Source organism: Cebidichthys violaceus, unplaced genomic scaffold (genome assembly GCF_023349555.1).
Source record: "Cebidichthys violaceus isolate CVI_PGR_0920_01 unplaced genomic scaffold, fCebVio1.0.p SCAF_54, whole genome shotgun sequence".
NCBI lineage: Eukaryota > Metazoa > Chordata > Actinopteri > Perciformes > Stichaeidae > Cebidichthys > Cebidichthys violaceus.
This window is the reverse complement of record NW_027176750.1, coordinates 1,356,066-1,367,080: the sequence shown is the minus strand read 5'-3', so window position 1 is coordinate 1,367,080 and position 11,015 is coordinate 1,356,066. Positions and strand designations below refer to the sequence as shown.

General features: G+C 39.5%; 1 protein-coding gene across 1 annotated transcript; it reads left to right on the top strand.

Moving 5' to 3' along the window:
* The first annotated feature begins 1,547 nt into the window (after window positions 1-1,547).
* On the top strand, window positions 1,548-9,960 carry LOC137888461 (high-affinity choline transporter 1-like). The gene is made up of 10 exons (XM_068731865.1): window positions 1,548-1,570; window positions 2,873-2,989; window positions 3,211-3,393; window positions 3,720-3,836; window positions 4,983-5,138; window positions 5,931-6,079; window positions 6,588-6,731; window positions 7,275-7,428; window positions 8,313-8,530; window positions 8,811-9,960. The coding sequence occupies exons 3-10, from the start codon at window positions 3,225-3,227 to the stop codon at window positions 8,832-8,834; spliced, it is 1,131 nt and encodes a 376-aa protein (XP_068587966.1). The 5' UTR covers window positions 1,548-1,570; window positions 2,873-2,989; window positions 3,211-3,224; the 3' UTR covers window positions 8,835-9,960.
* Window positions 9,961-11,015: the final 1,055 nt, after the last annotated feature.

The window sequence follows — 11,015 nt, the reverse complement described above, 5'->3', positions numbered from 1 at the left end:
TTTGACAGCGAAGAGGCAGACAGGAAACGGGGAGAGAGAGGGGTGTGCATGCAACAATGTTTTGGTCTTCTATTTCTGTTAATTTTTGTCTATTATTTTTCTGTAAAAATACAAGTGTAACAAAATAAAAACATCTAAGTAAATGTCAAATAATACCTATATAATCTCAATTTGGTAGATATCATCCCTGGTCAACCAGCTAACTGATGTCATCACTGACATTTTTAACATATCACTGTCACAGGAGAGTGTTCCCACCTGCTTCAAGAGAGCCACCATCGTCCCTCTACCTAAAAGTATGCAGTGTCTAGATCGTAGTTAAGTTCGCAGACGACACAACGGTCATCGGCCTCATCAGGGGCGGTGACGAGTCTGCGTACAGGCGGGAGGTTGAACAGCTGGTCCTCTGGTGCGGTCAGAACAACCTGAAGCTGAACAAGCTGACAACTGTAGATGACAGTGGACTTCAGGAGGAGCCCCCCCAACACTGCCCCCCCTCACCATACTCAACAACACTGTGTCCGCTGTGGAGACCTTCAAGTTTCTGGATTCCACAATCTCCCAGGACCTGAAGTGGACCCCAAACATCAACACCATCAGGAAAAAGGCCCAGCAGAGGTTGTACTTTCTGCGCCAGCTCAGGAAGTACAACCTGCCTCAGGAGCTGCTGATCCTGTTTTACTCAGCCATCATGCAGTCCAGGTGAACCGAGCTGATTGTTGATATAAGAAAAAAATAAGGCACACACACACACACACTCCCCTGTCTACATCAATGGAGCTCAGGTGGAGCAAGTGAACAGTGTTTGCATCACAAACAACCTGAAGTCGTCATCACACATCTCCATCCAGGTGAAAAAAAGCCCTGCATATTTCTATAGGAATTGTAAGAAGTCAAAGTTCCTGTGCCCACTTCTTGTTAACTTATACAGAGGAGCAAAAAAGCATCCAGACTGGAAACATTACAAACCGGCATTAAACATGCACCGAGCTGGACAGGAGGGCTCCACAGCAGATGATTAAAGTCCAGAACACCATTGGTACCCATCTACCGAGCTTCAGTGATATTGGAGCCAACGAAGAACCCAGAGGATATTAATAGTCAATACCCAGCACAGCCACAAGCTGTCTGTCTTGCGGTATCCTTGTATTCCTTCCATTGACAGCTGGAGACAAAACAAGCATGTTGCTTGAGTTCGGTCAGTAAGATAACTTTGATGTTTACTCTATATTTCTTAAAGAGAGCATGCTTTTATGCAAAAAAGGTTAAAAACATCTGAGAAATTAATCATTAAAAAGCACGCTCAACAAAATGTCTCTCTTAAAAATAATAAGTGGTAGAATCTTGTTTTGTGTTTGTCCCTCGACTCAACAGACTCAAGTTTAGGACAAAGGGTAGCAGCTGTTCTTTCTCCCTCATATCAGCCATGTGCACAGGATGTGGCCCACCTACAGACAGTGCACGTCAAAGAGCAGACTTGCTGCCAAAACCAGTTGAACAGTTAAACATTGCAGCCGCTGACAAGCACCTTGAAAGAGTGTTGTCCTCTCACACTCACTACACGAACACAGTAAGTAGCAAACAGTAAATCATGCTGTCAAAATATAATTCATTTGTACAGTTATCTCGTAAAATTATATAACATAGTTATTTGGCTTTGCATGCTGTTTTTAATCCTTAAATGTGGCTAATGAAATATTTGATTTGAATTAAAAGTCAATTAAACCCCATTTGGACAGGATACATTTCCATCTGGGAGGTGGGGTGATTTAAACATTAGCTGGTCAGTGGTTTTTTCCAGTACTGAGTGCATAACATTATTAGTTAATTCCAGTAGAACGAGGCCCCTTTGTGAGGTCAGCTAGGATTTAGAGATGTTTGGCCCTGTCCACCGTATCACAATCAAGAGCGATGGAATCATCCTTCATTTTTTTTACTCAACCTGGTTTATTTTAGAGTTGAAAGTCTTTATTGTTTTCTTGGATCCAGATTTGAATAATCCATTACATTTTTTCTACCAAGCTTCCCAGATTAATTTTGACAATACAAGACCTCAGCGGTTTAGTAAGTCAAGAGAAGTATCTAAAGTAGGATCAGAAGTAGTGACAGTAGTCTGTAGTGCAATTGTAATTTAATTAGAGGCAGGAGCAGTAGGATTTGAATAATAAAAAGTCTCATCTAAAAGTGATTTCAGTTGAAATGAATTAAATAGTAATATATATATATATATATATATATATATATATTCAACCTTGGAGATGATCAAATCAGATACATGAGATACATAGCAATCTCCGGTGTTAAAAGATGAAGCCAACACACAAGTGCCAAAAAATGTCCACTTGAAACTGTCTTGAAAAGCAAATGACAACTGTACAGAGGGGAATTTGATTATAACTCACCAATTTAAATATTATTTAGCCTAAAGCTGTATATTAAGGGTGTGGACGCTTTGACTGAGATGAGCCGTCACTCTCGAAGCTGTTAATCCAGTCGACACTTGATCACTTGTAAAGTTTTGTGGAATTTATGGCAGTTGACAAGCTGTTACTTCGTGTAATAACAGGATACTATGGGTGTTGGGAGATTTCTGTATTTACATCAACGGCTGATGCATTTTATGGTTATGTCACCATCCATCCATGTCTGGATATTGAACTGATAATTGAATGAAAGAAGGAAAAACAGTATAATTACCCCGAGGATGTAGGTTTGGTTTCAGCCTTGCAGATATTTTTGCTAGGCATCTAACATAGCAGAGAATGACTTAAAGCATTTCTTATCACTGCTCATCAGAGTTGCACAACAAGGTATCTACAAACCCGCCCTTCTTCAGCTCATTTGGTGCCTCTGAACTGTCTTGTGTCAACAGCTCTCGGGTTGAGATCAAAACTCTGCAGTGGCCACTTCAAACAGTGGCACCTCTTAAAGTAATCCTGCTTTTTGGATACTTGTCTTGTTGCAGCACCAAACTTCTATCAGACCTCAGGTATTTTATTTTGTTAGTAACAAAACTTTGTGTTTTACTTATATGGGGAGAGCACTTTTAATTTAAACCTACAATCTCATTTAAAATCCATACTTTGACGGCAGAAATTAGTTTTCTACTGTTGTGACTTCAAGGGAAATAAGACCACAAAGTATTTTGTTTTATCATTCATCTTAAAGAATTTAATTTCCCCTGTCAAACAGTTATACTGTTTTCACCAGTCTTCAAGTTCAGCATGGCTTTCAACATTCCCGGGCTGATAGCAATGCTGGTTCTCGGAGTCGGCATCTGGGCTTCTATCATGTCCAAAAAGGAGGAGAACAAAAGTGCGGCTGACAAAATTGAGATGGCTCTGTTGGGAAACCGAAGGATAAAAAAGGTGGTGGGGATCTTCACAATGACAGGTGAAGCATTACATTGTAGACAGGTAGAGGAGGTGGCAGTTCAACTGCAAGCGGTGTTGCCAATTCCTTTCACTGCAAAGTAGCTAAAGCCTGCTTAAACATGTGTGAACATATTCCAACTTGTCATCACGTTTGCTAACACAACATAAATGGGAAAACAATTTTGCATTATATAAACAGAAATCCTAGAAGACAGGTTTGGTGACTAACTGAATTCTCTACAGCATCAGAAAACAATATTTGCTTTTGTATGTATGTACTTTTCTCTATACTGGTTTCTCCTGTGAACCAATTTCTGTGTTTGTATACGTCTGTCCATCCTGTAGCCACGTGGGTTGGAGGCTACTTCATCATGGGCATAAGTGAGATGATATACACCCCCTCTATGGGACTAATGTCGGTGGTAATCCTCCTAACAGCTTATTCTTTTTCGTTTATTTTGGGTAAGTATTAAAGTATTTCAATCAAGAGAAGTTTGATCATGTTTGAATATTTCATACAATAAAAACTGACATTGCTTCAATCAAAAGACAGATTAGCTGTGTGTAAATTAAAAAAATAGTTTGAACCCAGTTCGTTACGATAAAGGATGCTCACACTGAAATTGTTTTTCAGGCTTTTTTGTTCCTCTGCATTTTTGGTCCCTGTTTCGTCCCCTTTTCTAGTAGTCTAGAGGATAAGTAGGGACAAACATACGACAACCAAAGAATGTGAAATAGTCAAAAGTGGAAGTAACAATTTAACAGTATTTATTTAAACTCAGGTATTTTCAAACAAAAGGTTTGCAAACACAGTGGGAGAGGGTGGGACACATGTGGTCTTACGAAACAAATAGAAATCGATATAACACAACTGATCGGCACCTGAAGAGGAAACAAAGGAAGGAGAGAGAGAGAGAGAAAGAAAGAAAGGCAAGGGGGGATAAAGCACATAACACGTAACAGACCCACAGAGGGCTTCTCTGGATGAATTAGTTGACTTCCTCTTGTCTGGTGTTTCAAGATTTTTTTATTTTTTTCAAACCTCATAAATGAAATGAAATTGTAATCATATATAGTAAATTAGAGGTGTTTGTGACATTCATTCATCTTATAATTATCACTGTAAAGCCATCTCCTTTGTAATGACTGTATGTATAGGAAGAACAAGTATTTTAGTGCATCATGTGATCCTGTGGGCTTGGTTTGGGTGTATTAAGAGAGCTGGACACAGCACTGCCACAGAAATGAGTAGAACCAGCATTGCTTCAGGAGACTTTCAAAGGAAAGAACCAGGGTTATTAGACCAACAGGGATAGCAGAGTTAGCATGACTTCCTCTGTAAGTAAGGTTAGCCTAGTTAGCTTCACTTGACTTGAGACTTGAGACCATGTTTGATGAAGTCTGCCTGATCTGCCACTTAATGAAAGCAGGTGTGAATGCAAGGCTCATGATCACATGTTCATGTAATGTTCAAATATATCAGATGTTCATGTAACGTATCCAGACGACACACTGCATGCAAATACCAGGGAGGTGATGTTTCTGTTGTTTTTCTTTTGACTATACATCTTGCATTTGTTAAATCTATCCGTCTGTTTTATTAATCAGGTGGCCTTGTGTTCATCAAGCCAATGAGAGACAACAAATATGTGACTGTGTTGGACCCTTTCCTGATCAAGTATGGAAAAGCATTCACAGCCATTCAGTCACTTGGTGCACTTCTAAGCGATATTTTGTGGTTGGCTGCAACACTAATCAGCTTAGGTACGGTATAAAAGCACTTTACCTACAACTTCTTTATAGTTTCTATTTTGACAATCAGAGTTGTAGTCAAGAATTGACATGAGTCCACGATGAAGCACAGTTAAGTCCAAGTGAAGAATGAGTCTAAAACCAGGGTTGCAATGAAAAGCCTTAGCTGCATTAAAGGGATAGTCCAGGTGTTTTGAAGTGGGGTTGTATGCGGCACTTATCCATACTTACTGTGTTACCATGAGGTCGGCATGCTTCCAGTTTGGGGAAACTCAAGCGTACACTTAAACTGATATAGATTTTTTTAGGTGGGTCTTCCTTTTAGGTGGCTTAAATACGTTATGCTGCTGCTGGTACTCCTGTCTGCTTATGGTGACGCACCAACCACCTTCTACTGTTGGTAATACACTGACTATGGATAAGTACCTCATACAACCCCACTTCAAAATACCCAAACTATTCATTCATACCTACTTATATTGTTTAAGCACAATCACATTATGGGGACTTAATACAAAATTGTTGGCTGTACTTGTTGGGTAAAGTGGGTCGTCCTGTAACCACAAGTTTTGATCCCTGACTCCTACTTTATGCATGTCAAATGTCATGTATGTATATGATGAGTTTTGAGCTGTTCCCAATATTGTGAACCATGCCATTTTACAGCAAGGATGCGTTTTTTCCCTTAAGTTTAAAAACATTAAGATTATTATGTGGGTTAGGGCTGCATATAGGTTGGGAATTAAATTAAGTCAGTGCGATATCTTCTCAAGTTTCTACAACAGGTGCATGTGTGTGTTTCAGGTGCCACCATGAATGTGATTTTGGATTTGCCCTACTCTGTGAGCGTCTGGATCTCTACTGCTGTGGTGATTGTCTACACACTACTGGGCGGCCTCTACTCTGTGGCATACACAGACATCATACAGGTCATCCTCATTTTCATTACCATGGTGAGGATACTATACTTTTATGCTATACGTTTTAAGAAAACACGAAGCAATAGTCTCTTGACTGTGTTTGGAACAACCTGTGACTAATCATACTTCATTAGTGCAGAAAAAAAGTAATGAAAACAAACTGTTCTAATGAAATCCGATACAGTAGTTGTGCAATTAATGAATGGTCCTACAGTTTGTGGTGATCTATTTGGTTGATTCATATTGTTCTTTAATGATGCTGATAACATATTCTAATAAAACACTAATTCTGTCCTCAAAAATGATTTATTACATTATGAGCTTCGCAAAGGTCTTTTCTGGGCCTGTTGTACTGGATTGCATTGGAATGCAGGTGTACCTATTATACGAATATTAAAAGTTTTGTTTGTCTTAAGAAGGAATTTGTTTGTCATATTGAAATGTACACACACACATGTTCTGTAGCTTACCTTGCCTTATTTTGCTGTTTAAATTATTTATTTTTGCTTCAGTTGATGTCATGTGTTCTTTGTCTTTGCAGAGTGTCTGTTTACCATTTATCCTGATAAACCCCACCCATGTGGACATTACTCAGACGGCCCTGAACAACACTTTTCAGGCGCCCTGGATTGGTAAACTGGAGAGGAAGTTTGCTTGGACCAATATCGATACCTTCTTGTATCTGGTGAGCTCAAGACATTTAAGGATGTCTCTCCAAGTGTTTCTTCAGACCTTCTCCACCCTGAAAAACAACATTCAGAGGGAAACGAAGTAGGCCAAAAAATCATAATTCAAGGAACTTGTGAAAACAAAACCTACATAGTGCTATATTGTTTGATTGGGAGTCCTGCTTCGGTCCTGCTTTGGAGAATGAATCACCTGGATTGATAAAACGACATTGGTAGATGTACTCATTTCTTTTTTCACCTGTTTATTCAACCCTCAGCCCACCTAGATTTGATCAATTTCTAACCATACCCATGCATGCACATTAAGAAATCCATATTTGTTACCCATTACAAGAACGTTTTGTGCGTTGCAGACCCTTGTTACCATGTGAAGGACCCTAGAAGATTGCCATTGCTGAAAAATGATGAGCACTCAGTTCAATTGTTATCTAATGGTTGTCTTAATTAATTAAACTACTTAAATATGATCTGTGATTGACTATCTCAACTTTCACAGATTAAATAGGAATAACAATTAATATGACTGTATTACTTCCAAGTCACTGGGAAGCCTTGGAACCCAAGCCCTCCACCAGAGGATCTTGTCTGCTACTTCCACATCGGCGGCTAGGACCACATGCTTTGTTGGGATTTTCACTGTCATCATATTTGGAATACCTTCTATACTGATTGGAGCAGTGGCTGTATCCACAGGTAATAAGAGCTTCTCAAGACATGAAAAGCTTTTTATTGAAAACATGCAAAGATGGTAACTAAAGTAAAAGTACAATGTGTGTGAGTTAATGACTGCATTAAAACAAATCCCCCAGAAGTTATTACATGTAATGTTGTGCTTCTCAACGTTTGGGTAAGAATCCCTAGCATAGTCAATTGAAGATTGCATAGATTGGATCAGAAGAGATGTTTAAGACAAAAAAATAATAGTTTAAGAACTGCTGAGAAATTTGAGTTCCCAAAGATAGCTGAAACAAGTAACTGTGTTAAGACATAATTGGAAGTCATTTAAATCAGCAGAGACAAGTGAATGGAGAAAAGATAATTGTTTAGTATAATAGATGTGAGTTGTGTGAGATAAGTCTTGATTGACAGCCCCAAACAATGACTGCATGGAGATTAAGAGTGAGCATGTCTGAACTGTGTGTCAGATAGTATGAGAAATAAACTACAGGCCTAAGCATGCAAAAGAGAAGGCTTCCTGACTGGACTTAGTCTAGCGCTTCATTTGGTGGACAACATTATATGCAAAGTTAATGGAAAGACAGGATTAGGTGCAAATTCGCCCAGGCAAATTGCACAATTGCAAATTGAAGCACATAGTTGAAAATTGCAAGATTTGAGCAGCCAATTCGTGCAAATTCCGAGGCTTTGTGAATCTGCTTCATTAGTGCACAGAGATTAGTGGAAGAGGGAGAGAGACATGGACACAAATAAGAGAAGGAAGCGGAGCTCCTGGTGAGATCATTTAGGCTGAACTGAACTCAAACACAAATATGGTCAAGCTGTTAAATTCCTGTGAACATGGCTGGTCAAAAATATGCTTAATTCTCTCTTTTTTATCATATCTGTCTACATGCCAGACTGGAACCTCACTTCATATGGTTCTCCGTCTCCGTTGGAACGTGGGGAGGGAGCTATGGTCCTGCCTATCGCCCTGAACTACCTCACCCCAACCTTCGTCGCTATCACCGGCACCGGAGCCATTTCTGCCGCTGCTATGTCATCAGCTGACTCTGCTTTGCTCTCTGCAGCCTCCATTTTCACTTGCAACATCTACAAGACTATCCTGAGGCCTCAGGTGTGAACAACTAAGAATGTTTCCTAAATTGCTACATCTCAAAAAAAAAGAGGAGGCAAAACTTCCTTTTCCTTTTTCAAAGATTTGAAAATTTTGAATGACAAACTAGAACAGTTGGAGGAGACTGTGAGTGAAATAAAAGTAATGAATGGGCATTGTGGAGAAAAAGGGCAGTATATAAAGTAAAAGGGTAGAATGAAAAAAGATTGAGAGAATGTGAAACCTTAGCTCCTTTACTTCTCTGAAACAAATTTGTCCTTTCTATTTCCTTTTTATTTAGGCATCACAGAGAGAAATCCAGTGAGTGATTCGTGCTACTGTGGTTGTGGCAGGCTTGATCGGTGCATCACTCACCATCCTAAAAAATAGTATCATTTGGATGGTGTTCCTTGGTACTGAAGTGTGCTACATATTGATCTTCTCTCAGCTTGTCTGCGTCCTCTTCTTCAACATATCCAACTTCTACGGGGCTGTTATTGGCTGGTCGACAGGGTTGGTGTTAAGACTGCTCAGCGGAGAGCCATCACTAGGGGTGGCACCGGTCATACACTTCCCAGGATGCACTCTCGAGGATGGCATTTACGTTCAGTACTCCCCAGTGAGGACCATCGCCATGCTGTCTGCCATCCTTGCCAACTTGTTGTTCTCCTACCTGTCTTCTGTGCTTTTCAAGAAAGGGTTGCTTCCTGAGAAGTGGGATGTGTTCAAAGTGAAAGCCCAGCACTCAGCACAACCACCGACACCAAGCGATGACGGCAAAAGATACAATGAGAAGGAGAAGCTTGATGAAGACGAATCTCACCAAGATACATCAGAGCCAATGATTACCACCACATGTTAAAGATTTTCTGTGCAGTACTTTAATATAATAATAATACTAATTATTATTATCAACATGCAAGCGGTTTCTTTTGGAGTATGTAAGCTACTGTATTTGGGTTTTTCATAAACGGGGGCTTATCCTCTGAGGAGGAGGACTGGAACAAAGAACTTGACCAGGGATGATCACAATGCTTGGATAATATATGGATAAGGTGATGTAGCCAGACCCTGAGAGAAGGCGGGATCCATTGTCAAATTGTCAACATTTTTAAAAATAGTCTTTTTGTTTTGGTTTTTGACGAGAGATTTTCAAATTTGATAATAATTCCATTTAATTAAAAAAGTGTTTATTTAGTCTACAGCAATATTTACACTAGTAGTATTATGAGGAAATGTTTCATAAAGAAATCCATCAATTAAATATTTACTTTTTTAAATTTACTTTTGGTAGCTTTCCATGCTGTCTGACTCATTTAGCCACCGGATAACCACACTTCAGGCGATCCTTTGTTCCCATTGCCATCAGACTATAACAACAGTGGAAACCACAGACTCATCACTCTCCATCTTTTTGGACTCTGTTGGGCTGATTTATTAATATACTTCGCTATATTTATATCCTGCTATGACAAATTCCTTGTAGGTGCAAACTTCCTTCCAATAAATGGTTCTGATTCTGATAATTGATTTGTCTTTCTATATTATAGATTATTTTTTTATTGTATACTATACTGCACCATACATTTCCATAGTTCATTTGATGTTCTGTTACACTGCTACATTCTGTAAGACTGCTATGTTATAGTGTTGACATCATATACTTCATTGTATTTCTATGTGTTTTTAAATAGATATTCTTAATTCATCTTAATGGACAGTATACAAAAGAATATGTATTTCATTCTGAACTCTAAGTAACGGTAGGCAAGGCAAGGCAAGCTTATTTGTATAGCACATTTCAACAACAAGGCAATTTAAAGTGCTTCACATAAAACCATTAAAAGCATCAAGACATAATGCAAAAGAAAAGTAGATTTAAAAACAATTAAGAACATTCATTGAAACATTAAAAACAGTCATTAAAACACTAAAAGCTAAAAACAGAATAATAGTTGCAGTGCAGTTTAAGAAATAAAATAATGTTATTATATGGTGTGTATGCTGACCCAAATGCAGACACAGGAGTTCTTTCTCAAAACAGGGTGTTTTAATTAACTCAGGCAGGTCAAAACACAGGAAACAAAATAAAAGAGGAAGTTCTGAGGCGGACAGGTTCCTATAGCGACGAATTGTTCCTCCTCTCTCTCACCTCCGAATCCCAGAGTGAGAGAGTGCCGCTCCCGCTCTGAGTGACAGGGAAAACAAACCGGCAGAATAATCATGGATTGCGGGAGCTTGAGCTTGACCGTGACTGGGTTAATAATGGAAATGATGGGGAACGGGCCAATGTATCTGGGGGAGAGTTTCTTGGATTCTGTGCGTAGTGGTATGTCCTTGATGGAAAGCAACCTATCTCCCCTGTTGGCCGGGGAGATAGGTGGGGGCGGGTGTGCGGCGACGATCAGCCAGACGCTTGTTCTGTTTGGAAGACCGAAGTAGAGCGGCACAAGTCTCTCTCCAGACTCTCTTGCATCGGCGATGGTTGCTCTGGACAGACGGGGCG

Bases quoted from the DNA above. Each gene is read 5' to 3' on its own strand.
- LOC137888461 (XM_068731865.1), top strand. From the start codon at position 3,225: ATGGCTTTCAACATTCCCGGGCTGATAGCAATGCTGGTTCTCGGAGTC. The intron at 3,837-4,982 runs GTAAGTATTAAA...TTTATTAATCAG, and splicing joins TTCTTTTTCGTTTATTTTGG to GTGGCCTTGTGTTCATCAAG. The intron at 6,080-6,587 runs GTGAGGATACTA...TTGTCTTTGCAG, and splicing joins TCCTCATTTTCATTACCATG to AGTGTCTGTTTACCATTTAT.